The 26,874-nt window shown below is 35.0% G+C and overlaps 9 protein-coding genes across 12 annotated transcripts; 5 read left to right on the top strand and 4 right to left on the bottom strand.

The window, feature by feature from the left end:
• Positions 1-26: 26 nt before the first annotated feature.
• LOC108969408 (DNA repair protein REV1) lies at positions 27-4,245 on the bottom strand. Its single transcript, XM_018934103.1, has 7 exons — positions 4,137-4,245; positions 3,271-4,072; positions 2,717-3,191; positions 2,372-2,651; positions 1,871-2,300; positions 911-1,811; positions 27-841 (listed from the first exon to the last, which is right to left on the bottom strand). The coding sequence occupies exons 1-7, from the start codon at positions 4,161-4,163 to the stop codon at positions 676-678; spliced, it is 3,081 nt and encodes a 1,026-aa protein (XP_018789648.1). The 5' UTR covers positions 4,164-4,245; the 3' UTR covers positions 27-675.
• A 639-nt stretch (positions 4,246-4,884) lies between these two features.
• Positions 4,885-7,534, top strand: LOC108969397. Of its 2 annotated transcripts, none has more exons than XM_018934085.1 (7): positions 4,885-5,358; positions 5,424-5,491; positions 5,534-5,798; positions 5,851-6,319; positions 6,387-6,718; positions 6,794-6,961; positions 7,021-7,534. In XM_018934085.1, exons 1-7 carry the CDS (start codon positions 5,227-5,229, stop codon positions 7,465-7,467), a joined length of 1,881 nt encoding a protein of 626 aa, XP_018789630.1. In that variant the 5' UTR covers positions 4,885-5,226; the 3' UTR covers positions 7,468-7,534. The 2 variants fall into 2 exon arrangements, with proteins under 2 accessions (XP_018789630.1, XP_018789631.1); XM_018934086.1 differs by having other exon boundaries at positions 4,886-5,358; positions 5,546-5,798.
• A 44-nt stretch (positions 7,535-7,578) lies between these two features.
• LOC108969399 (mpv17-like protein 2) lies at positions 7,579-8,783 on the bottom strand. The gene has a single exon (XM_018934087.1). The coding sequence runs from the start codon at positions 8,629-8,631 to the stop codon at positions 7,906-7,908; it is 726 nt and encodes a 241-aa protein (XP_018789632.1). The 5' UTR covers positions 8,632-8,783; the 3' UTR covers positions 7,579-7,905.
• A 410-nt stretch (positions 8,784-9,193) lies between these two features.
• On the top strand, positions 9,194-13,816 carry LOC108969418 (proliferation-associated protein 2G4). The gene is made up of 9 exons (XM_018934117.1): positions 9,194-9,546; positions 10,072-10,169; positions 10,468-10,604; positions 10,720-10,882; positions 11,581-11,802; positions 12,107-12,199; positions 12,318-12,450; positions 12,854-12,981; positions 13,059-13,816. The coding sequence occupies exons 1-9, from the start codon at positions 9,456-9,458 to the stop codon at positions 13,206-13,208; spliced, it is 1,215 nt and encodes a 404-aa protein (XP_018789662.1). The 5' UTR covers positions 9,194-9,455; the 3' UTR covers positions 13,209-13,816.
• Positions 13,817-14,277: 461 nt separating this feature from the next.
• Positions 14,278-14,954, bottom strand: LOC108969419 (MICOS complex subunit MIC13 homolog QIL1). Its single transcript, XM_018934118.1, has 2 exons — positions 14,801-14,954; positions 14,278-14,709 (listed from the first exon to the last, which is right to left on the bottom strand). The coding sequence occupies exons 1-2, from the start codon at positions 14,806-14,808 to the stop codon at positions 14,370-14,372; spliced, it is 348 nt and encodes a 115-aa protein (XP_018789663.1). The 5' UTR covers positions 14,809-14,954; the 3' UTR covers positions 14,278-14,369.
• A 265-nt stretch (positions 14,955-15,219) lies between these two features.
• LOC108969416 (uncharacterized protein C18orf8) lies at positions 15,220-17,656 on the top strand. The gene is made up of 7 exons (XM_018934112.1): positions 15,220-15,429; positions 15,486-15,960; positions 16,016-16,405; positions 16,470-16,728; positions 16,797-17,196; positions 17,268-17,472; positions 17,533-17,656. Exons 1-7 carry the CDS (start codon positions 15,331-15,333, stop codon positions 17,595-17,597), a joined length of 1,893 nt encoding a protein of 630 aa, XP_018789657.1. The 5' UTR covers positions 15,220-15,330; the 3' UTR covers positions 17,598-17,656.
• A 27-nt stretch (positions 17,657-17,683) lies between these two features.
• On the bottom strand, positions 17,684-22,822 carry LOC108969415 (vacuolar protein sorting-associated protein 8 homolog). The gene is made up of 5 exons (XM_018934111.1): positions 22,578-22,822; positions 22,270-22,512; positions 21,145-22,203; positions 20,224-21,075; positions 17,684-20,051 (listed from the first exon to the last, which is right to left on the bottom strand). The coding sequence occupies exons 1-5, from the start codon at positions 22,674-22,676 to the stop codon at positions 18,510-18,512; spliced, it is 3,795 nt and encodes a 1,264-aa protein (XP_018789656.1). The 5' UTR covers positions 22,677-22,822; the 3' UTR covers positions 17,684-18,509.
• Positions 22,823-22,957: 135 nt separating this feature from the next.
• Positions 22,958-24,132, top strand: LOC108969417 (histidine triad nucleotide-binding protein 3). Of its 3 annotated transcripts, none has more exons than XM_018934113.1 (5): positions 22,958-23,066; positions 23,158-23,462; positions 23,614-23,807; positions 23,861-23,904; positions 23,961-24,132. In XM_018934113.1, the coding sequence occupies exons 2-4, from the start codon at positions 23,171-23,173 to the stop codon at positions 23,897-23,899; spliced, it is 525 nt and encodes a 174-aa protein (XP_018789658.1). In that variant the 5' UTR covers positions 22,958-23,066; positions 23,158-23,170; the 3' UTR covers positions 23,900-23,904; positions 23,961-24,132. The 3 variants fall into 3 exon arrangements, with proteins under 3 accessions (XP_018789658.1, XP_018789660.1, XP_018789661.1); XM_018934115.1 differs by having other exon boundaries at positions 23,861-23,908; XM_018934116.1 differs by having other exon boundaries at positions 22,960-23,070.
• Positions 24,133-24,243: 111 nt separating this feature from the next.
• LOC108969407 lies at positions 24,244-24,956 on the top strand. The gene is made up of 3 exons (XM_018934101.1): positions 24,244-24,419; positions 24,494-24,631; positions 24,699-24,956. Exons 1-3 carry the CDS (start codon positions 24,258-24,260, stop codon positions 24,879-24,881), a joined length of 483 nt encoding a protein of 160 aa, XP_018789646.1. The 5' UTR covers positions 24,244-24,257; the 3' UTR covers positions 24,882-24,956.
• The last annotated feature ends 1,918 nt before the right edge of the window (positions 24,957-26,874 follow it).

Raw genomic sequence — 26,874 nt, 5'->3', positions numbered from 1 at the left:
TGAGAAAATGCTTTTAATGAATTAAATTCAGTGTTTTTCTAAATAATATGCTACATATATAATAAAATGAAAAATATTAAAAAAAAAAAATAAATAAGTACAAGGTTGAGGGATAATATGAAGATAAATGAGATTTTTTGGAACGCAACAAGACAGCAAGTCAATAACGTAATTTGTAAACTCAGTGGATATTCTTCAATTCCATTTTCATTGTTATTAGCAATTTCATTTCACCACATAATCGTGTGCTGGTCATTTCATTCAACATATTTCGTAACTACCATCTGATTTGTCTCAAGTTAAGAAAAAAAAAAAAAAATAGCTGCATATTCATATACTTTAATACAAATCTTTGTTATCGTCTTCAAACATGCATTCATTTTTGGAGCACCTTTCTGTAAATTGTTTCACAATCTCACGTTCCAACAAGACATTTTTCAAGCAATGTTTCCTTATTTTTAACAGAGGTAGATTGACAACTCGCAAGAGGCAAATTTTCGATAATTTTACAACCTTCACTGAATGCTTGTGTAAGTGATAAAGACTTCGTAGTCGTTAACGTTAAGGCTACCAACAATCTCGGTTGACGCAATGAGCCATGATATTTACCAGTTTGTAATTTGTAGTAAAGTGCTTAATTCTTAACAATAGGCAAGTTCTAAATACATATGTTATTTAGGATTTTTCACAATTATCACATTTCAACTTGGCGCCCAAAAACAGACTACGGCCGTTATAAGCTTCTGTCATTCTTTTCTGAACTACCTTAATAATGTCAATGTAGGCTTTATGCCACACGCAATCATTGGGTGTGCCACTACTCTTCTGGTGATTTATTAACCTTTCATAAATGAAATAAATATTAAATATATATACACATATTAATAAATTATAAGCATTTGTGACGTACTTGCAGAGATAAATCAGCGGCGTGTATAACGTATCAATTTCATCAGCACTAACCAATTCTTCAGCGTGCTTAGCTATCAAATCAACATCATATACTTCTGGTTTGTCGGCGCTCTTTAACCAAGCTAAAATCATTTCTTTACAATTCACTTGCATGAAAATATTGTCGGCAGATATTTGTATTTCCTGCCGCTGTTCGCCGGGATTAGCTGGTGTCTGTGTGCTAGGTTTTTTCTTAAGATCAGGTGACTTGCTTTTTCCCGGTAACTGCGCATATTCCTTCTCTAGTTCCATACGCAACTCTTGTGGCAACGCCGCTAAAAATTCCGGATCAATATGCGACACTGTTGAATTACATTCGTATGGATGATTGTTTGGATTGTCTTGTTGCTTTTGTAATTTTTGCAGCTGTTTGCGTTGTTTTTTATGTTCTGCTGCTTTGGACGTTGATGGTTGGAAATCACTTTCGTTTAGGATGCTCAAATTCGAATTGGTTAGCGGTTGAGTTGGCATAACAGGTTTCGTTGTTTGTTGTGTACTTTGATTATGGGCTTGTAAAATTTCGTTACGTATGTCGGTTGGTAGAGCCGCAAAAACATCTGGATCGATATCCTTCGGGATGGAATTGTTAATGGTCGCAGTCTTATTTGCAGATACAACTGGTTGCTTTTGTTTGGCCTTTTGCATCAAGTCCAATATATCAGGCGTTTTTTTGGATTTCTTCTCGGAGACGCAGCCTATGGCCTTACCACGACTGCGCTTTCCATTATTCTTCTGGTTTTGTTCGGATTTGTGTTCATTTGATTCTGGCTTATTTATTATCGGCACATTGGCATTTATGGTAGCAGCATTATCGCTTATAATACAGTCACTATTATTATCGGACGGTTCACTGATTTTGTCTGACAAAGAGTTTGGAAAATTAATAATGCGGTCTTAATGTGAAAGAAAAAAATTTAACCTTTTCTCTTTTCCGTCACTTTGCTAAACATATTCATTATTGCATTCTCCTTATGTGCTTTGCCCTCGTTAGGATCATTTAGTTTTGAAAGTTGAATGCCTACGCCACGCAATTCATTGGGTGGTATCGTTAATGCCTTCATTGTAGCAATTACGGTTCGTATGATTACTTCTACATCGCTTGTATAATCTGATAGTGAAACTGATTTTGTCACGTGATCACATACGCCATGACCCATAAATTTGGCTGCCTCAAGGGGCGCATCTTTGGCACGCACCATTACCTTTAGTGTAATGCACTTCGTGCGTCGTTTTATGTCGGTAAGTCGAGTGTGCACTTCAGTGCATAATTGCCGCAAAAATGTTTCCAATTCACTAAATTCTTTGAATCGTATACCATAATTTACTTCGGCCGAAACAGATTTACGTATCTGAAATTAAAAAAAAAATGTGTACTTAATTTTTTTTACTCACTTTAATTAATATCTGTATATTTTCCTACTTGACCATAAGTCAGCGGTCGATTATCGATACCACGGCAGAACTGATGAAGCGTCTCGCCAAATTTTTTGCCAACATGCATTTGTAATTTCAATAACGAAATCATTTGAAGATCTCCGCAAGTTACTAAATTGTTATTTTTCAAAGTATAAGCTGTGCTACTTCCCACACCGGGTAATTCTTCGATTTTTATATTTGCCATATATTCTTCAGCTACTTCTGGTAGCAACAAGTATTGACCATCTGGCTTGGCTTGTTTTGTTGCCATACGTGCTTGCAATCTACAAAATAAAAAAAATGCAATTTATATCTAACTGGCGGACTATATCAGTACTTTGATACTCACTTATTTCCACCTATACCTGCGGAACATGGACATCCCGTTTTTGCTCGCACTTCCTCGCGCACAGCACGCACAAAATCCATGGGTTCCACTTGCATCTCGTCTAATACCTCCGTTAAATCAACAAACATTTCATCACAACTAACAGCCTCAATATTTAAGGTGTACTGCGCTATAGTATCATATAAGGTGTAAGCTACTTCACGGTAGCCTTCGAAATCATAAGGTATGGTCTTTAACTCAGGACATAAATTCAAAGCTTTTCCGACAAACATGCCATTGCGTATACCTTTGGCACGGGCCTCGTAGCTACAAGAAGCTATTTCCGAAAGTGACATTTTAGCTTCGAAACCTCCACGTACCTTCTCCGATAAAATATTGTTGTGTAAATGTTGTTCAAAACGCGTTGCAAACAATTCCATTTCAGTTTTACGATCGGCGCTAGGGTGAACGGGCACTTCATTTGCGCTGGCTCCGCCTGCAAAAAGTACGGTATATAAAGAGTTTTCAATAACTGAAACCAAATTTATATGATGAAAACTAAAAAAACATGAGACCTTTAGAGTGTGTGACAGCCACTGGTTGACCCTTTAATTCGGGATATTTCCGCAGGCCAACCGACACAAAAAAACAATCCATATCGATATGCATCACATATTTTGTAGATGTTTTAGCATTTACATTTCCACCAACATTTAGTTTTTCCTTTAGTTCCTTTCGTGCTGGAAAATCCTTTTTGCCATGTTGATCACGCAAATCGGAGACGTACTGCTTAAAACCAGCACCAAGTGTTGCGATATGATGTAATCTCGAATTATTATAAAATTCTGAGAGAAATTTCGGATCCACAGCAGTACGCGCCAAATCTTTACCACTGCTTTTTTCATCTCTCAATATACTGGTATCGGCCTGAACTATAACGTTGTTACATTGTGTGGCGTTGTGATTTTCTTTTTTTGATTGGTCACTCTCATCTCTCTTTTTAACATTCTTAAAGACTAAGCTTGGTTGCGATACTTTTTGATTTGTATACAATAAATAACGGGTATAATCCAATACGCGCATTTCTTTTACCGAGTCGACCACCCATTGTGGGCTTATAATTTTACTGGTATTCATATTACGAACTTTTACATCTGGCAAATTAGATGCTATAATATATGTAGTATGTGAACGTTCATAATGATGGTAGGTCCCTCCATGAACCATCATGATTCGTTTTAACTCATCAGCTGAAGGATTAGTTAAACCGTTAACAAATATGGATATTCCAGAAAATAAATTAGATTTTCTGTAGGGATTGCTACCAGTGGAAAATTGTTCCTCGAGCTTGGTGATTTTTGCTTCCATATAGCCCCCCTAAATAATTAAAATTATGTATTTAAATTCTTTTTCTAAAAGCATGCATTATATTAATGTTTACCCATTGTTCAAATCCATTTGCGTTCATACTAAAAGCAAAAATAAGAAAAACTTTGAATGATATTACATTTATTTAAAAATTTAAATAATGTGATTTTTAGAGATGGATGTTTACACATTTGGCACAAACAATTGTGATGAAATTGATAAAGAACGACTTTTATTAAAAGTTTTACATTTATCGATAGTGTATAGAAATCGTTATAAAGGTGAAACTCGTAGAAGCAAATCCGTACGGGTTCGATAGTTCACGCATTTTAAGCAGCCAACGCTCAGAAATAACAACTTAAGGAAGCATAACAATTAATTTTTCTACTTTTCTGCTAAAATAAATAAATACGCTAACATAAGACAAAAAAATTTAGAACAGTCAACGAATTAGAATTTTACTTAACTAAATAGTTGCATTGCAACCTACCCGGAACATTAAACTTGCGTAAGCATGACCTTATCATACAGTTAGGTCTTTGTGATATGGGTATGTGTTAATGTATGTGCTAATTTTTGCAGGTATAGTATTTTCGGATATGATTATTTGTTAGCCTGCAAGTCAACTTTTGGTGAAATCACTAGTTATTTACTCAAAAGTGCTACCAGTTCAAAAGCCTCAATTCAAATATTTATCTGAAATTCTTGCGTTCGTGTGATCGATCATCTCTATCTTACGAAAAGAGATTATGTCTCGGAGTTTCGCTTGTCGTGTCTTGCTGGGTTCTTTCATGTACCTGAGTTTTTAAGCAAAACCAACTTCAGGTTGTTTTGGTTTTTTCATAAGAAACATTAAATTTTACTTTTTTGTATCCATTTGTAGTTTCAATTCCTTCAATTCAGAATGAAATTTTTACAGTGCTGTAACTAATCAATATAATATTATAACTTTTCTTCACTTAATTAACTGTTTGCTTACAATAAGCGGAATATCATTATACATACAATATAGGAAGTAAGCGGTTCCATCATTTCATTCTTCATACAAAATAATTTGTTGTTGAATCGGCTCTTCCCGGTTGCCGATTTTGTAAAAAACTCAGATTGCTTTCCAAATCCCGGCTTTTTTCAACAGTTTTCTTTTTATAATTTTTGAATAATAAATGGAAACCATTACTTCTGAAGAAAGTTATTTGGTGTCTCAGGCACAAAAGCTCCGGAGCACTGATGCTGCATCAGCTAAGGCCTGGTTGATAACAGCAAAAACATTGCATCCCACAAGCTTTGATATATTGGTAAGCGCAAAACAAATATATGTACATATATTTTAGAATCAGATATATATTAATATTAATTTCAGTTTGAAGCGTATAAACTAGAGAAAGATTCGAAAAACTTTGAAGAGGCTGCGAAATGCTTTAGCAATATGTAAGTAATATTACCGACATTGTAAAAAGCTAATTTTAGTAGAACTATTTGTAGAGCGTTAAACTTTCAAAGCCAAAATGCGGAATTGTGGAATGAAGTAAACGAGCTGACCAATGCTCTGCGAGCTCCAGAAAATGAAATTACTCCAGCACAGGAATTTTATGTGAAAATGTTCCAGCATGTATCATATGACGTGCAGCATAAAATATTATTGCTTACAGTTAATAATGCCGAAAACAGTATCCATCAATGCAAATTATTGCTACTCATATTGAAACGTTTCCCACAAGCCGCCATCACACACTCGGTAAGTTTAGAAGTGACATACTTGGAATAATAATTAAATATTTTTATTGTAGCCAAGATTACTAGAAATGATAGCGGACGGCATGAAACAAAATCCTCAAAAATACCAGGAAATGCTTGTAGAAGAGGCATTACCACTGATTTACCACAAAACACCAGAGCTGCCTCCTGTACTCGTTTGCAGATTATTCACAATTTCATTAGAATATTATATACGTCAGATAATTGATGATGAGAATAAGTGTGATAACACTGAAATATGGAAAAAGATATTTCAAGTTTTGATGTTGTGTGGTAAAATTTTGCGTTGGGAAACATTTTTACCATTCAATAAAACTTGGGGACAAAATGTTTATTGGGATAAACTTATAGAAATTGTGTCAATTAGTCCTGCTGGCAGTACCCAAGTACTTTTTTATGCTACAACTTTATTTATATATTCACTACATTGTTATATTAAGAATTGTTATACACAATCAGAAGATGCTGGAATTAATCATGTTTTGGTGGAAGGTTTCACAGGTAAAATAAAAAAAAAAATTATATAAATTTTTTATAAACTGACATATATTCCGTCAATAAATTTCAGTTGACTGGAAAATGGAAGCACCAGATGTACAAAGTATGGAACCTCCACAGATCTCACTAACTACACCAACAAGCAAAGATATTTCCAAAGCCTTTGTGCATGCCGCACAATGTTGGCAACTTTTAAATACGGAGCAATTTCAACGGGATTTTAGCAAATTACTACTCACCTTACCTTTGGCTGCATGGATATCGCGATTTCTCTTTGATTTGGCGATATACTTCGGACACCAAGAAGAGGCAAAGAAATTAATGTCTGAGATGATAGTGACTAGTAGCTTGGTGCAGAATTTGCAAATATTAAGCTTAAACCTATTACAAGGAAATTTGACGGTAAGTAATTTAAACCTATATATATGTACATTTAAATACCGTTATTATTTAAAAACTGCAACAATTTTGATCCAGCTACAGGGATTCGAATGCATAGTCAAAATTATTGACGAATTGCCAGCAACCCAAGGACATATTTTGGAACATCTAACATTAAAGGTGCCCCGCCATATGATATTTATACCATTGACCCAGAAAGCATTAATACAGTACTGTACGAAAGCTATCATTAATACCCTTAGTGTGAGTTTTAAAAACAAATATACAACAGAAATATTAATTAAATTTATTTTATGTTTCAGCGAAAGCTTTACGAACCTAACTGTCCTGATCAAATACTGGGTGACTTACTGGTGTTATTACAACTTGAATATCCGCGTGAGACCCTAATGGCTGAGCAAATCTTTACACTAATAACATCACGAAGAGCTTTCGCTTATCGCTTATTTACTACGTACATAATAACAATCGATTTTATCGAAGAATTCTTGCATATATGGCATGCACATAATGAAGACTTTGCTTTTGATTTGTCGCCTACGCAAACCGGCACAAGTGTATGCCGCGTTGGTACCCGTGGTGCGGACAAAGGGGCCCGTGAAGATTTCCGAATTATCATTAAGCAGCAGATTTTAAGAGCAAATGAGGTACTTACAACATTAATGGCAAATTTTATTCAACAGGAACATATGCAGTTAGCGCGAAACATGTTCGGTGTTGCAGTCACTGATGACGTAGGATTTCAATAATTTGCATAAAAATGTATATTTCTTGCTTAATGCTTATTTGTGCATAAATAAATATGTTTAAGTTGAAAATAATATTTATAAACCATAAATATAAATAAAACATAACCCGGATTCTTCTTATCGCTACGTATAGCTATATTTTATAATAAATAAATATTTTTATTTCCAAAAAATTAAATTAAAACCACATTGTTTTATAGTTATCCATATAATTAATCCTGAGAGTGATAAAGATATTCCACACCGTGAAGTCGTGCTGGTGGAATAACCGTTTATTTGATATGAATTTTTTGTTGTATAACAACAATGCTATTTCCACCAGAAATATATTTCTGGTATGGCCTGTAACGATTTACTCAATTGCTTATTTAAAAACAAAATTTTCTACTAGGTAAGATATCACACGTATATTAAAGCAATACAGCAAAAAAGTTCTCATTAATAGTCATGTTTCATATACGAAAGAAATATATTATAAACTGCTGTGCATACGTTTACGAACATAACCCGATATTTGGTATCCAAATATCTAAAGTTGATATATTGTGCTGCTGGCCACATAGCCCAATCCATTAAATAAATAATTGGAAATTTATCACACAACTCCTTATTTGTGTCTTGCACAGACCTCTGCTCGAGATAGCAAGCGGAATAAAAAAATATTAAAATACAAGCTGGTGACATAAATATTTGGTCGATTAATATTTTCCAAAGAGTGTTCTTCACGTTACGCACTGGCATCGCATAATCCATCCACTTGTAAACATAATGGTGTAGTGGCCCTTGCAAACATCCCACCACAAACATACGAAAAACTCGCTTTGTGTCATAGCGTTCTTGCTTGATATCGAATTCATCCAACTCGTTGTGATGACGACGATATTCAATTTCTTGAGCAACCAAATCTCCAATTACCATTAAGATACCCGAACTCAGAATATTTGTGGCTAACAAATATTTTCCGAAAATTTTGTTCCAAATATTTCGAGTTATGGTTGCATCAGTAGAAGATTCACTACGTTTTTGATAGAACTGACGAGACTGGAATATCGTCAGTCGTTGCCTGCTTAGTTGAGGTAACTTCTGTGTGTTTGAGCTTACGTTAAGCAGACATCTTTGGGTTAACAACACAAACGGCCGTCTGTATGCTATATGGGCAAACATCGCGCTTGTTCCCGTTGTTTACGTAAATCAGGAAGTAAAGTTAAAAACACTTCTATATCCAAACTATCACATTTTCGTCACAAGATTTTCCGAAATCCTTTTATCTATTTACTATTGGTTAAATTAACAGCTGATTTGCATGCGCAGGTAATCAGCTGATTGCAAAGACAGAGTGTTTTAGTAAATACTAAGCAAAACAATACTTTAAATCTAATTTAAATTTTGGAAATTTATAAGTTATCTGTAAATAATAAATAGAAATTATATAATTTCGGGTAAAGTGTTCGCAATTTCATATTATAAATCCACGAAAGACTCTTACTATATGGCTTACCATGGATTTTATTCTGGTTTTTGTATATATAGAACATCATTGAACATACTTGGACGGGGTTTGTGAAGAAAATTTATTTCTGATTGGTTGCTTCAGAAAATCATGACTAAAGTTATTATTTTAAGCTATCGATAATAGCAATGCGAGGCCAAATATGTTTATTTCGTCGTTATAAATTGGAAATGGCAACCATGTAACAGCTATCGATGCTTCGTGTTCACATCGTTTGATTTCTTTTTATACAATTCCACCGTCGCGAAAAGAGCAACGTGTGAAATAAAGCTTTGTGATTGGGTCGCGTTTTTCAACAAAAGTATTTTGGAACTTTTAAGTTTGATTATAAATCTATAAAAACCAAATTCTAAGGCTTAAATTGGATATAGTTAATAAACATAGCTTGATTAATTGGAAAATAAAGTTTTCAACTTAGTTTTTCCATTAAGGGACTGAAAAGTTAAATTTCGTTGTCCATCCGCATTGAACGAGTAAAATGGCCGAAGTTGAGAAAGAGGTTCCAGAGAAAACCATTGCTGAAGATTTGGTGGTAACCAAATACAAATTGGCCGGTGAAATAGTCAACAGTGAGTATATATATATGAGAAATATGTGTTTGGTGCAAAATGTATTATAAGAATACAATCAGTTTTTCTATTTTTTTTTATTAACAATACAATTGTAAACTAAATATATACATTATAAGTAAAAAACTAAAGCGCTGACGTACAATAAAGTATGTAAGCAAGCCACGCGGCGCGTAGTGCATTACCACTGAACATAACCTCTAAAAATTGTGAACATTACAGATTTAATAATAAATTCATTAACAATAAACACAATATTTTTGATTATTTCTAACTTATTACTCCATTTTATCTAAATAATATTTTAGATTGCTTATGTTTAAATGTCAACGAAAAATAACCCAACTGGTTAAATAGTAAAAACGCCACGCATTTGTTTTCAAAACACTCGTAAAAAGCACACGTTTTAAGTTTGTCTATTAGTGTATTATAATATTTACACCTTAAACGTGGAATTTGAGCAATTTTCAATTTATATTGTGTAGATTTCTTTAAAAAATATTAATTACTTCCTTGTATTTGCAGAAACACTTAAAGCTGTTATTGATCTCTGTGTGGTCGGAGCATCTGTTCGTGATATCTGCACTAAGGGAGACAATCTTATTGTCGATGAAACCAGCAAGGTAAGATTTTATCAGTTTATCTATTTTATAATATTTTTTTTTTTAATTTACTGTTCCATGATTAAAAACAGCGCTTGAGAGCTAGATATATCTCTCGAATTAAAATTGCAGTAGTTCATTTGAGTTACTACTTCTGGTTATCAAAATTTTATATGGTAACTGGCTTGGCGCATTTTAAGGTTGAGTGATATTGATGCTCAAAGATAGTAAGATTATGAGATCTGAGAACAAAATATCTATTGAAAAAGTTAGCACAAATGCACCGGCAGATACAAATACATTTTTAATTTCTTTTAAGGTATACAAAAAGGAAAAGGACTTGAAAAAGGGAATTGCATTCCCAACATGTTTGTCCGTTAATAACTGCGTTTGTCACTTCTCTCCATCCAAAAATGATGCCGATTACATCCTTAAGGAAGGAGATGTTGTTAAAATGTACGTGCGATGTTAGAAAAAAGAAATATAATAGTAAACTATGTTAATTTGATATTTTTATAACAGCTATTTTAGATAATACATAATCTAATCTTGCAATTGCACATTTTTACAGTGATCTTGGCGCACATATTGATGGTTTTATTGCCGTAGCAGCACACACAGTTGTTATTGGTGCCTCAAAGGATAAAAAAGTATCTGGACGCCAAGCTGATGTAGTTTTAGCAGCTTATTGGGCAGTACAGGCTGCACTGCGGTTACTGAAATCTGGAAATAGCGTGAGTGTTATACGTTTCAATCTTGTATTAAGTAGTAAGATGAATTTTTATTTTATATGGTATGGAACGAAATTTTATATAATATGCAAATAAATCAAAAATATAGTTTCGCTTTTGTAGCAAAATCATACCATTTGTTTGCAAAAATAAATTTGTCGAGCCACAATGGTGCAATGCCCTTACCATGCATTTCTCCCTAATTATCGTCAAACATAATTAAAATTAATATTTAGTAATACATGTTTATATACCTAAATATATCAAATTGCAAGCAAACGGATTAACTCTTGTATGTTCAATGGAAGAGTTCATCTCAACACTTGCATAAATAAATATTTACAGTCCACCATGAGAAGTTTGCGATACTGGAACCTCTCTTTTTTCGACTGCTAACATCAATAGCTATTTGTACCATTTTACAGTTTAAATATATACATGCTTTGCAAGCAAACGGATTGTCTCTTAGATGTTAAATGAAAGAGGTCGTCTCAACACTTGCATAAAAAAATATTTACAGCTATACCAAGAGAATTTTGTGCCATTACTGCCACTTCTCTTTTTTTCACTGCTAACATTTGTAACAATATAAAAATAAATGTGTATGCTTTAAAAGATAATAATTGTTTTTTTAGGTTATAAGTATTTTTACAATTACTATTTTCCAAAAATTCAAAAAAAAAAAAATGCTTTCTTTGCAGAATTATACAATCACCGACGCCGTGCAACAAGTCAGCGAATCATACAAATGCAAACCCATTGAAGGTATGCTTAGCCATGAGTTGAAACAATTTAAAATTGATGGTGAAAAAACTATCATACAAAACCCGAATGAAAGTCAGCGCAAGGAACACGAAAAATGCACTTTCGAGACACATGAAGTTTACGCCATCGACGTAATAGTGAGCACCGGCGAAGGCATTGTAAGTTTGGAAAATATTCATCACACATCTCTCGTCCCACACATCCAATGATTAAAAAATAGCGCTTGAGAGTTTGAAGTCAGTCGATAAAGTTCATGTGAAAGTAATCGATTGAATTCTCTTTTGATTATTTTCCAATTAATAAGCTGTTTTGCTCATTCGAATTGGCCCACTTGTTCTGAATCGTAGACGGATGCTCAGAGATTGTAAGATTATGAGATCTGAGGACATCTATACAAAAACCGATTAGTTTTTTTTGCTTAAGAACTGTATTAAACAAATATATTTTTTTTTTCTTTTAAAGGGTCGCGAGAAGGATACAAAGGTCTCAATATATAAGAAAACAGATGAAAATTATATGCTGAAGCTAAAAGCATCACGTGCGCTGCTGCAGGAGGTAAGAAACAATAAAGTTATGTAGTAAATAGAAATATGTGTTTTGTAATTATTAATTGTAAAATTTTTTTGCGCATTCAATATTTCTTATAAAATATTAATATTTCACCCAATTTCAGGTTAAAACAAAATACGGAAATATGCCTTTCAATATCAGACACTTTGATGAAGAAACAAAAGCGCGTATGGGTGTTGTCGAATGCGTATCGCACAAGATGATTGAACCTTTCCAAGTTCTATACGAAAAACCAGGTGAGTTTTTGCCTTAGCAGTTGAGTGATATCTTCTGCAAGGATTAATTCCGTAAATGAAATTCAATTTCGTCTCACGGCCAGACACTTTGCAAGATAAAATACAGTTATAAATTTTCTTAGAGCACTTATTGCTTGCTTTAAGCAAAATTTACTACTGGAATAATTTATTCAAAATTTGTATATACTTATTTTGCAAAAATTTGATTCCTACAATTGATTCCTTAATTTATTGTAGTACAAACAGTTTTGCATATATCAAATTGCGCTCTATTCGTGGATGGCGTTATCTCTACATAGAAATGCCATCTTACAGAACGAATACATTACACTCCTCACTGTTTGATTGTTAGTCTTAAATGTGTACATATTTTTTAAGCATATTTATTTTTTTTATATTACAGCTGAATATGTTGCGCAATTCAAGCATACTGTGTTGCTTATGCCCAATGGTGTCAATTTAGTTACTGGTATCCCATTCACGGAGGAGTTGTATGTCAGTGAGCACAGCATAGCTCAGCCGGAACTGAAAGTAATTATTAAAAATGTATTGATGGTGAATTAAAATTTACTAAGTTAATTTGTTTTTTTTGTTTTTTTTTGTTTTAGGAACTTGTCGCTACACCTTTGCAACCCAGTAAGAAGGGTAAAGGTGGTGCTAAGAAGGGTAAGGGTAGTTCCGCCGCCGCAGTTGGTGCGGATGCGGCTGCCGCGGCATCGAAGGTCGAAACCACTCCGGCAGTGGAAACAAAGGCCTGAAGTGTGGCTACCATTACTGCCTTTTAAACAATATAAACACAACCTAACAGAGATGAAGTCAGCGAATCCAACAGCAGCAGTTACAACAATATATTAGAAGCAATAAGGTGTTAACTAAAATAGAGCAAAAGTAACAAACACAGCCATTTTCTATTAACCTCCGCTATATATATATATATTATAGGAGCGGATGTTTTAGGAATTAGTGTGCGTGTGTATTCTTGTCGATGTATAAGCAACAATTGAAACCATCGATTAGATTTTGCACTGCAGTTAATTTCTACTTTAACTGAAAAAATAACATAATAAACTTATTATCAACAAGAACGAAGTTATCGATATGCAAAGGACCTTTTTGAACAATGATAGTCGTAATTAAATATAAGAAGTTAATGATAACTACTTACAGAACGTACATATAAGGTTGCACCTTTAAAAAGAAAGTAAAGTAAAAAAAAACCTGCATGACTTTTATTTTATAAAATTATTAAGATTGTATATCGATAGCTAAGCAACTTTAGAACATCATATGTGTGTATTAAAAAACAAACGCATTACATTATAATTTGCGATGCGGTAAAAATGCAATTTGGAAACTGAAAACTAAACCTTAAATGGTAGCAGTTACACAATAAAACTAGTATTTTGTAAACATGGAATAAAATCGTTTATTATCCACCGAAACATTGCGATACTAGCTATGCTATTCATTCGCTGTATATTTATTGTTGTAGCCAGCTGTATATTCTTCCATTTGTGCTGTGGGGTCCTATATGTTTAATGAGTTAATGAATTAATATATATCGTTTAACAAGGAGATTCCTGGATAATTCTAATAAACTTTTCCAGCACTTGAAAGGGAATGTGATAATGGGCGACTTTTTTATTAGTTCGTGAGTTCGCTTGACAAGCTCGTAAATTTTTCTGCGTGAGAGCAAGAGTCCAGTAGTCCCTTGGTTAGATCAACCAAATCCTTATAATTTTCGTATAATGTAGAACCTTCTGTTGTGGGGATTTCATTATTCACATGTTGCTGATCCATGTTTTAGAATTGGTTTAAACATTAGTATTTCGTTTTTACACCATTTTATTTAACTTGCAATTGCGTTTATAAATAGAAATTGTAACATCGATTATTTTATAAAAAAAAAAAAGAAAGTTTTACTTTTCAGTACTAGGGGATGGGGGAGTAGCGAACTTTTCGAATTCCACTTTAGCCTTGTGCATCAATTGACCCGTATAACATGGCAACATTTCAATAAAGTGGAATGTGCTTTTAACTCCTTCGTTATAATAATGCTTAGCCAGGAAACGTGCTTCTCCGGTTTCTGGTAACGCTGGAATTTCAAAAGGTAATTTCTTTTCCAACTCTTTTGCATGAGGGCGAACACTTTCTTTTAATTGATTGTATAGCTTTTCCGATTCTTCTGGGCTACCCCATACTCCCAGTCTCTTCGAGTAATATGCAGCACCAACAACAATGCTGGCCCGTACAAGAAAGCTGTAGGTGATCAGATAATTGAGATGGACATAAATGGTAAAAGGCATTACGTAAATATAGCATCTGAAATAATTGAATTTTTAATACCTACCCGATCATTTTAAAGTTATATAGCGGAATTAAAACTGGTGCAGGAGATGTTTGTACCAAGACACTTTTGCAAAATCCTATCAGTTCCTTTGGAATTCACGAGTTGCCCTATCCTTTCCAGCAATACTTTGAAAGAATTGCATATAAAACAGATATAAATACAGTGTTGGTAAATAGACATTCAACCAAGAAAAACGTAACTGGAAATATACAAAATACAACTTTTGTTGATCTACCAAAAACATATTATATTATCCCATTTCCACTATTTTAAGGTTTTTAAAAAAGTATTATTATTATATAATTTCGGTTTTAATAACAATAAAAATTTAATTTTATTAATTTAAAAAATCGGAGAATTAAAATAAAATACACAGTATGGCATCTCTGAAAATTGGTTTATAAACAAATTAACTACAGCTGATTAAGAATTTATTTTAATTGAATATCTGCCAAATACTCTGATTTTAGTGTATAAAAAGGCTTTTTCGTGAAAAAATAAAAAGGACGAAAAGGAGAACAACCAATAAAATGGAAACACTCCATTATATTGAACTGTCCAAATGTCCGATACGATTCGACGCAGCCAGCCAATTAACAAATGTATTTTTTGATGACTCCAATTGCCAGGTATTAAAACATAACAAGTATGTAAGAGAAATGAATCTAATTAATTTTTTATTTAGATTTTTGCTGTGCGTAGTGGTGGCGCAACTGGTGTGATAGTTAAGGGCCCCACAGAAGATTCAGTTATATCATTCTGTATGAATGATCGTGGTACTATTCGTTCTATTAAATTTTCGCCAGACAATAAAATATTGGCAGTACAACGTCGAGAAAATGCTGTGGAATTCATTTGCTTTCAAGGAGAGCAGCCCTTACTACAAGAAAGTATTGTCCATCAAATCAAAGCACTCGTATATGGTTTCGTATGGGTTCATACACGCGAGGTAGCAATAATTTCAAATAGTAGCATAGAGATCTTCACCGTGATACCAGAAAAGCGACAATTGCGTGCAGTAAAGTCTTTGAATATTGGCATCAAATGGTTTGCTTGGTGTACTATATCTAATATTGCTCTGATTTGTTCAACAGACAACAATTCTTTGGTACCAATATTAATCAAACAAAAGTCTATAACAAAGCTACCAAAGCTGGAAAGTGAGTAATATTCAATTTTTAAGGCTTTTATTATGTATTTATATATAATTTACAGTGGGCAATACTAATAGTGAAGTTCAGGAGAGTAAAGTAACGCTGGGGCAAGTATATGGCACAATGGCGGTGTTCCTCCTACAAGCAAACCCGGAAGGTATGATGGAAGTCGAAGTGTACCTACTTAATGGACCCGGCTTAGCACCACGCAAATGTCATGTACTTAGACTTGGCCATGTTGGACGATTTGCAATCAATACAGTGGATAACTTAATAGTTGTACACCATCAGGCTTCAGCTACCTCACTTTTATTTGATATTGCGTTAAATGGTGAGCAAGCAAATGGTGTTACTTATCACACTCCCATTACACCAGGACGATCGATTCGGCCGTTTGCGCTGAAATTACCAAGTTTATCGCCGGACGGACAAATAATGCAATGCGAATTGTGTAATGTGTTAATTAATATCATAAATAAGTATTTTCTGCTATTAATAATTGGTTTTGTTTACAGATTCTATGCATTGGGTGCTATTCCAACCGAATATTGTAATTGATGCCAAGCTCGGTTGTATGTGGTATTTAAATCTTAATGTAGAACAACTTTGTACGCTTATATCTGACCGCATACGGCTCACAGAGTTCTTGCTACAGCGTACAAGTGGCAAACAGGCACTTTTAAAAATAGTACACCAAATGATAGACGAACAATACAACGGTACGCTGCTGCCGGTGCTGGAGACAATTTTTAATAAGATCAATAAGGTTTATGCGTAAGTGCTAATAATAAACTGAGTATTGGGTGTAATCATTAAAATTTTCTCATTAATATCTTGCTTAGCTCGTGGGTACAATTAGAACTCCAAACGCAAACTGCCCAACCATCAAATGTAAAAACAACTATAAAACTGCCACCTGCTCCGAAAGTGCTCATCGAACAGCAGGATATGTTCCAATACGTCTTCCAGCCTATAAGTGAGTGCGCAAATACCGAAACGGTATTAATTCTTTATTTATACTCCTTGAACAAACATAATATCGCTGCGCAAGAGGATCTTAGCAAGATGATAATAAGTGAACTTATACGCAATCGAAGCTTTGATACATTGCGGCATTTAGTCAGCTACTCACTGCTGTTGGAGTCAAAACCAATCGCGTGTTTTTTGCTATCACATTCCGATGTTGATCCGGCTATTTCGCAAATCGCGCTCGACATGTTGAGTAAGATCGAAGCGCACGATGTAAGTATATATGTAATATATACTATGCTGTAGCTATACCCTAATTAATATATATTGTGTATACTTATTAGATAATAATCGAGGTGCTCTTGGGTCAAGGTAAAGTGGTGGATGCCCTGCGATTGGCACGCAATTCGATGAACAATGATAGCATATCGGCACGGAAATTCCTCGAAGCAGCGCAAAAGACTAAGGATGATCTAGTTTTCCATAGTGTTTTTAAATACTTCCAATTGCGTAACCTGCGCCAACGTGGCACAATGGACTTTTTGAAATGTGAGTCAATTAAAAACGGATAATAATGTAATAAATAAATAAACTATTTTTTTTCTTTAGCGGAGCAGTGTGCTGAATTTGTTCAATACTATAGCAATTTATATCCGAAAGAACTTTCAGCGTAATGATCGTTGTTTCTTCGCATTTTAAAACACAAATAGTTAATTTTATGTAAATATTTATATTTAACTACATTCGGTTTGTGTTTTAATTAATTATTTGTTAGTTAAGTTACAGTATTGTATATACATATAATTTCTCTTCAAATGCATTGCAAGCATTTTTCGAATAATTTCGATTATTATTATTATCGTACATACATACATATACATTAAAGCTTAAACAAGAACTTATTCGTAAATTTGTGACTTAAACAACATATGATTTTCGCTATTTAGAAAATTGTAGTATGCAGTAAGTAAATTGCAAGGAATACTGTTGGCTTATCCATGGGCAAAAGAAAAACGAGTGCTGCGGATCAAGTGATCAACTGAATAACAAACTGCCATGATTGTGTTATCTAACTTGAAGGAACTCTTTTTTTTTTAATTAAATCAATTGAAAATACTGAATCACTTTCTCGAAAATATATTATAAGCCGTTTAAATTGTGCAGAAAGCATAAATTAATTACTATAAATATTTTTTATGTATAAGTATGTTAGCATCAATATATGGGAATTACCTAGTATCATTAGTTAAAATAATTTTTATTTTTATTTCGTTGAAATACAGTGTATAAGTTTATGTATGGAACATTTGTTGAATTAATTTTGTGTTGTTTGGTTTTTGTTTGTAACAGCAAAATCTCCGGCATGTATACATATGTATAAAAAAAAGTTTGATAATTTTTATATTTATTTTTTTATCGAAATTTCCCAGCTGACTTTCAATAATTTGTAGCATTGAAAGTGATTCAGTAATCATAGATGACACATTTTTCTTTACAAAAACAAATAATAGCAAATGAAATACACAGTTATTTATGAGATGTTTAAACGAAGGAATGCAAAATGCCATATTTAACTTTCATTATTCTTAATTGCAAGTAAACTTTCGTGGAGGCGCTTTTAATTTCAATACACCCATTTGATTTACATTTTGTTGTTCTTGTTGTATATTAAAAGTCGCATCACATAGCGCAAACACTGTACGCTTAGGTTCCGATAATTTAATTACATTATTGTAAAAATTGTTTCTCATTTCCGCTGAGCAATGCGGACATGCAACATGAATACCGTTATATGCATCTTTCTCCGCTTGCATCGTTTGCGAAATATCACCGTTATTCAGGCGCAATTGCACTGTTTCATTATATGTTGCTGCACATTGGTCATGGACAGCATGTCCACAGCCGCCTAGGACAAGTATATCACTTTGGTTATATAAACGTTGTTGACAAATGGCACAACGCATTGCCGACACTAGAAGACCGCGCTTAGCCTCCGAACGTTTACGTGAAAAGGCGTTTGCTAGATCTTGACACTTGACTTGCAGCGTTTTCTCCATGGTATCTGTCTCGAGACGAGATTGTGACAGCATACTCATTAGCAAGTCTTTAATATCACCGAAATTTCCCGATACATTACGGGTATTCATCACAAGTTGTACCAGTTTTGGCAAGTCGACATACTGCGACGATAAATGTAACATATGCTTCGTGCTGGATTTGAGGTCATCACGCGGCAATATTTGCTGTAGGAGCGTAAACCAAAACTGTTCGTAATCCGTTTTTGGAAGCACATTTGTGGCACGTACACACAAGTCGCTTATTTCTTGGGCAAAAGTAGCCGCCGCTTCATCATGTAATGTAGCCAATAATTCTACGGACAACTCGAATGCATTGTGAAAGTTGCCTTGCTTTTCATATAGATATATTGCTGATTTGTTCAGTTTATACGCTAAAACTAAGCTTAGCGCGTCTTCTACATGATACTCGTCGCATTGACGCACAAATTCATCGACTTCTTCTGGTTTAAACTTACATAAAAGTGCTAGCAATTGTGCACTCTGCGTGGCAGTTAAAACAAATCGTCGTCTATGTAAATGCTCTAGAAAAGTTAATAATGATTGCTCATCTTCTTGCACCACTTCGAGTAATTTGTTAATTTTCGCACTAAAGTGGAAATCTACTAAGCGCGTTGTTTCCTTGGCGTTTATTTCCAGCATACGTTTGAAGTGTTTTTCTATTTGTTCGTAAATTTTACGCTCTGGTTGTTGAACATGCCGCTCCATATAGCTGAACATGGTGTCGTGGCGTTGATCATTATTTAGATAACACTCAATAATATCATCGTAACGCTGCAGCTTCTCTAGTAGGTATTCTTCCACATAGTAGCAGTGTGCGCGTTTCGCCAGACGCAACTGCTCCTCATCCGTACTAATTTCGTCTAGGCAATTGTTGATGAGCAGTTCATGCCATGCACTTTCGCGTTCAGAATGTTGTCGTGTAGTTTCGTTAGTTATTTTTTCTTTCGCCAAGTGATTTAGCACTTTCTCCAACAGCTGAGAGTCAGGTTTTAAACATTGTTGGGATATTTGCTGGGCGATGAAATTCAGAAGGCAACCGATCTCCGCCCACTATTTATTAATGAAAATATAAAATATATTCTATAATATTTGTATTGCATATGATATATGTAAAATTGAGGATTTAGTTCGCGTATTTTATAGTTTCTCCGACGTTTCCTACTAGGTGGCTAACTTAATATACCCTCTTCAGGGTAATAAAATATATAAAATATTATCTTACCGTTGTGTTTTCAGGAGTCATTATTTCTAAAAGTATGTTTATTATACGTTTGCGATGAGAGAAGCCGAGTTCACCATTAAATTCCTTCTCTTGAAAAGCTAACGAAATCACATTTAAGGTTTCTCTAGTATCGAATTTGAGTAGCGCACGCAAGTAAGGATATGGCAATTCGTTCGGTACACTAGTATTTGAATGTAGCGAAGTTAAGCAGCGTAGGACCTCGTGTTTGACATTTTGAACCAAATCGTTGGGTATTTCACCACTTGGATAACTACGTCCCGCCAGGCAACTTGATATGTACACGAGTAGCGCGTTCCCTAGACCTGATGGTTCTTGCGCTACTAAAGGTATCAATTCCGTAAGCGGACTGGAGTAGTCGTTAAGTGCATGTGTATTGAGGTAGATTTGTGCGCGATAAAGCTTATAACGTTTGGCTGCCTTCAGCACTTGGTTTAAATCAAGGCAAGTCCAGTCAAGTTTAAGTATAATTTCTTCTAATTTTGTTGGTGATATTTCTAGCCAATGTTCTACTAATGCTTGTGAAATTGCTGGGCTGACACGGTGAATATTATCGTTTTCTATGTGCTCGGTGATATGTTGTAGATAAAGGCTTTTGTTTTCTAAGCGCTCCCACAATTGCGTCCAAAGCAATTCCAGTTCACCTATTGTGATCAGACACTTCACAATAGGCCCCAGACAGTAATCAGGCGCTCTAGCCGATGCAGCCAAATACTCTTTGAAAAGCATTATAATACGCTCTTTTGCTTGTGCTTTACGTCTGGGACGCTCCGCTGTGGCACGATAACCATCTAGCGCAAGATCACATGCTTCTTGCCATCTTTGATTTTTCACCTTTATATAAATATGGAGAACTTTTAATAACTTAACTTAAAATAATTGTAAATGTAAAATTATTCTTACCAAGTAGCTAATGCGCTCTGTCCATGTACGTACAGCTATCATATGCAAGGATCGTGCACCCAAAATGTACAATTGTGTGCCACGCGACATTAGGGAGTTGTAACACGCATGTGTGCCGGCCAAAGCTAAAGCAGGTGACACATTACCTCCGGTCGCAAGGCCTTTGAATTGCGCTGAACCATATACTAATCCTGCATTAGCCATATCAATACATTCCAGTTCTTTGCTGGAACGTACATCTATTAGATGTAGTATTTCCGATATATCCATGCATGCGACACACTTTGGTCCTAACCAGTGAACCGATAGTAAATTTGTCTGCATTTGCACATGCCGCAAGTACAGTAAAGAAATACGCCCATTTGTCATAAAAAGTTGATGAAAAAACAACTGATTGCCGCGCCCTACTACAAGAACTGGATCAAAAGAACGTGTAGCATCTGCTGCTTGAATTAGAACCATTTGCCATGCTAGTATGGGTAAACAATCAGCCGGCCCCTGAAGTGCATGATACTTAATCACTTTAAGACGTGGACGTATAGTTACAATAAAATATTTGGATAAAGTGGCGAGTGCAATAATGCAATATTGATCTAATTCATGCGAACTATCTATTAATAATGGTTCTATGGTACAAACTTCTCCACGTGCTCCACTGAAAAGACAGCGTGACGAGCAACCACGAATGCCCAACTTTCTTGTGAAGCTCAAGGACCATACAGAACCTCCTGAATCGGAGCAGAGCGCAAGGGCCGGTCTTGAGGTCCATTTTAAATGCAGAACTCCAGTATTTGGAGTAATCGCGTCAAATAGATTGCGTAAAACGTCGCCGGATTGTGTGTCAATCATTACAACTAGTCCACGTGCATAACCAGCTAATAGACGTGTACAGTCCGGATTGTAGGACAATGCAGACACAGCACCTTGTCCGTGTTTGTCCTGATGTGCCCAACGTAGTGTCTGTGTTATGTCGAAATTGAGAATGTGACCATGTGAGGTACCAATACCGATTAAGGTTGACACAGCGCACGCTGTTGCAAAACCAGCATTTACCCGATCCTGAAGGTTCCATTAATAAAAAGATAAATAAATTAAGAAACTGCATAAAACATTTGTAATATTTACAGCAGCTGACGCAATTTGTGCAGATACACCATACATCATGGCATAACGCATTATGGAGCCGCCTCCGCCTGCACCACCATTGCGTACTCCACCCTCTTCTGCTAATGAGGGCGTTGGTGTAGGTGCTGGTGCTGGTACGCCCAATTCTGAACCTATGTCCGAATCTGCTTCAAATTCACTTAATGCCGACTCTAAGGTCGGCAATTCACCACTTGGTGGAATTGAATATTCCACATCATCCAACTGAAAATTATACAAAATATATATGTATCACATATGCATATATAAATGATTAGCTATTTATTTACATCGTCCACATCAAGCAGCGATTCAGCAAGCAAACTGTCACTAGATCCACGATCCGATTCCAAGAGCGATTGAAGAGACGGTGCTTTCAGTTCGTTCATGCTATTTCACTTTCAAACTAATATACACAAAATTTTGCTTCCACTTTTAAGTTAGTTAATGAAGTTAACTTTTCTTTTTTTCGTTATCAATTAAATTTGCACCCCCACATTCACTTATTTAATATAGTTTGTTGACTCCTCCTTTCGCTTGATCATCGTACACTTTGCTTTGCGGTGACACAATCAATTTGACAGCACAACAGCTGATTCTACAAAATATACTAACTTGCCACTTGCCAACAAATCATATATGCGTTTGCAATTTTGATTGAAGCTACATATTTGTTTATGTATTCACGATTTTGCATAATTAATTTGTCTAGTGTGAGCAACATTACTTTAAATTGTTAAAAATTTACACATTCTTACAGAAAAAAATTCAAGCAGTTGGTAGGTAGGCAAAATCTTCGCAGTTAAATTTATCGTCCTGCGCACTGCGTAAAATTTTTATCATTTGTTATCATTTAAAAAATTTTTTTAGACATATTCCACAGATGTTGCCTCAAAAACAACTGAATGCCAAAAAATACATAATTTTGCTGGGTCTCTGTGTGCTGGCATTTCTACCATTTCTACGATTAATAATAACTGGTTCCTCGAATATGGGGCACTGTATATTTTGTGAGATTTCTGCGGGAAAACAACCAAATACTGTGATTGATTTTGAAAATGAAGATTTTGTCATATTCAAAGACATAAAGCCATCATCAACTTACCATTACTTGGCTGTACCAAAGCGGCACATAGAGAGTTTGAAATCATTGACAAAGAATGATATAGGATTGGGTAAGATGGAATTTGCAGTACTTACGGTCAAATGCGTTCATCCCCTAAAAATGTAAACATTTAGCATGCAACAATTTTCCCGATTTTCCATAAGATTGGAAAGGCACAAGGCTATATTAATTATTAATTAACTTTTTGCGTTCAATTTTAGTGGACAGCATGGAACAAGGTCTAAAGTCGTTTTTTGAAAAGAATAATATCAGCACAACAGATGCTTTATTTGGTTTTCACCTGCCGCCTTTCATTACCGTAAAACACCTGCATATGCATGGAATAGCTCCTCGATCCACGATGTCCTTTATACATAGGATGATGTTCAAAACTGGATCCGCGTGGTTCAAAACGGTAAAATTTATACATTTGCACAATATTTCAATAAATAAATTGCTTTATTTTAGGTTGAAGAGGCGCGACAATATTTACAAGAAAAATCATAAATGCTGTCTGTAAATAAACAATGTGTATTATAAAATATAATACATATATATTTTTTTTTAGAAACCGGAGAGAGTTTTAAAATCAAAAAATACTTGAAGCATCAAGGAAGAATTTAATTGAGTCGGAAGGACTAGGTTTAGGGTGTAATTAGGCGGTTATTGCCAGTGATATATTGTTTGATATAACTATTATACATACGTAATTATGAATAAAAATTTAATTTTTAAAGCTATGTTTAATATTTGTCTGTATTATATACTTGAAAGGTTATTCAACCCTCATTAAATGACAGGCGCTGAATATTTACAAGTTTATTTGTGTGTATATATTTTTGTAGGCACAGTAAACGAATATGCGATGGAGTTGTCACGGATATTGGTTAATTTGATAATAACTGTAGTGAATTTTGGTGTGTCTACATCGAGTATCTACGAAGAAAAAGGTGCTGGTGGTCAGACGTTGCCAAAGGCAGCCACATTTCACTTTCCTGAGTATGCTTACAAGGAAACTAGCAAAAATGTGTGATTATTGATTTTACGAAGTTCACTTCTGGTATAAATTATTAAAATGGTTTAAATATATTACATGTATAGGAAATTCTATATCACGAATTTGAGACAGCATGCGAACGGAACACCCTATGCGAAAATTTGGAAGCTGTTATGAAGAAATCATGTGTGCGGCGTTGTATTTCGTATACCTGCTACCAGGATATTTACGGATTCGATGAGGTAAGCATATAATTATTGAAACTGTCACCAAATACTTTTATATGTACGTCTAAATCATTGCTTTTAGCTTGAAGAGGGCGAGATTGACGTTCGTCTGAATTCTTTTAAGGGATGTGTAATTCAGCGCACTGGAAAAAACCATCGCCGTTATCCAAGCACACAGGCATTATTATTTAACCGCTTCGATTTAGGAGAGTTTTTCTTCAATGTGCAGTGGAAATTAACAAATTTTCTAAAAAATATGCTTTAGCAAATTTTTACATTAAATCTAGTCTTTTATATCAAAGAATAAAGGAATAACTTATCAATTCTCATGGAAGGTAAACATTGAAACTTTTATTTGTCATCTGGTCTTGAGTAATTGTTAACACTGTTGTTGTGGTTCATTCTGAATCTTGAATCTTGAATTCTGTCGAGTTGACAGCCCTTGACCGGATAAAAAATCCGGGTCCGTTATGATTAAGTAAACCCAACTCCTAAAGCTAATTCTCGCCTTAAAAATCACAGGCCGTATTTTCTTAAGCAAAGTTGTTTAAAATGATCCGTAGAAGATTTCCACAAACTGTACCAACTGAAAAAATTTAGTGCCTTGCTGAATACCAGCGCAGATTCCGTAAAGTGCACAGTACTTAGCTTCATAAACGCCCATATAGCTCGTGGCCTTAACTATAAACCGCCCTATGTGAGGGCTGTACTCGTAGCATTGGACTTGTCATAAGCTTTTAATGTAGTCAACCATACAAACTTGTTTGAGGACATCCAACAAACTACACTCCTTGCAGGGTTGAAGAAGTGGACCATGAACTAACTGAATGGTCGACAATCTTCGATATTATTTCAAAGTGAACAATTTAAATGAAAAAAATTAAACAGTGGTTACTGCAGGGTATCCCTCAGAAGAAGAGTCTATTACCTTATACCCAGGTTTACTGATAATGACGTCGGGCAATGAAATTGATGGCATGTGCAAAAAAGCGTAAGCGTTTTCACCGCAAAAGAGCATAAAGCTCAACGTTTCCGTCGATGATGTCTAAATTCCGATGGTAAACATCTCTAAAATTTTAGATGTCACATTCAAAAGCCACAATTGCCACAGCAAGTCGCTAGCAGGCAGCACTTCGAGCAAATACAAAGAGACATTGTTGGCAGCCTGGATGAAGCAGGACGTAGGTGGAGAAAATACAGGCCTGTCAAAAGACCGAGGTCCGAACTATAGCAGAATGTCCCTTGATCTCACCTCTATTGCAGCTACCTAGTGGGATCCGTATGCTCCCTGTAAAGTACCATATCATACCTCTTTCCAAACTGTTTTTGCTTGGTGTTTTTGAAACCATCTCTACAATCACATGCTTGACAGTGTCGCTTTCTAAGAACATCATACCTTAATACGTCAATGAATTGGAACAATATGCCGATTAAACTTCGGACGCGACCAGTTTCTGATAGGCGCTGAACGCCATTCACAGTGGGGCTATTAGTACCTTCATTGACTCCCTACCAGTGAATGGCGTACTTGAAGTCAAAACTCCACCGGTTGCAGAACAAGAGCACAAGTTGCCGCGTGAAACAAGAGTGAGCCTGGCGCAACTTCAATCTGGGTGGCGGGTTAAACTCCTACTTATTCAGAAGACACTCCGCCATACAAAAGCTATGTCCTGCATGCAATAACCACAATACACTAATCACCTCTTTGCATGCCCTATGAAACCAACTTCACTCTCCGTATGGTCCGAATCCGTCGAAACAGCTCGTTTCTTGGTTTTTGTATGTAATTTTTTTTTTATTTGACGTGATACCTTCTCAAAATTTTGCATGAATTATTGTTCGAAGCAACACCACTACAATCTCCCAACAACTTATTCTACTATAGCATATACTCGTATGTAGCTGTCATTCAATCTGACCGATCAATTCAAAATAAAGATATTTATACCCTTAACAGGCTCGTAACATCCAAAAGGAAACGTCTTAAACTTTATAAAATGTATGTAAATGATTATCTTTACGAGCTGAGTCGGTTAAACCATGCCGATAAATCTGTCTGTCAGTGTATACGCGGACTAGTCATTCAGTTTTTAAGATATTGATCTGAAATTTTGCGTAAGTCCATCTTTCACCAAGAAGCTGCTAATTTGTCGGAACCTCTGATATCGGACCACTATAACATACAGCTGCCATACAAACTGAACGATCGGATTCAAGTGCTTATATGGAAAACTTTTTCATTTGACGAGATATCTCCA

Source organism: Bactrocera latifrons, unplaced genomic scaffold (assembly GCF_001853355.1).
Source record: "Bactrocera latifrons isolate USDA-ARS-PBARC rearing strain unplaced genomic scaffold, ASM185335v1 scaffold_251, whole genome shotgun sequence".
In the NCBI taxonomy this organism is placed as follows: domain Eukaryota; kingdom Metazoa; phylum Arthropoda; class Insecta; order Diptera; family Tephritidae; genus Bactrocera; species Bactrocera latifrons.
The sequence above is the reverse complement of the archived record's forward strand: the minus strand, read 5'-3'. Positions and strand labels throughout refer to the sequence as shown.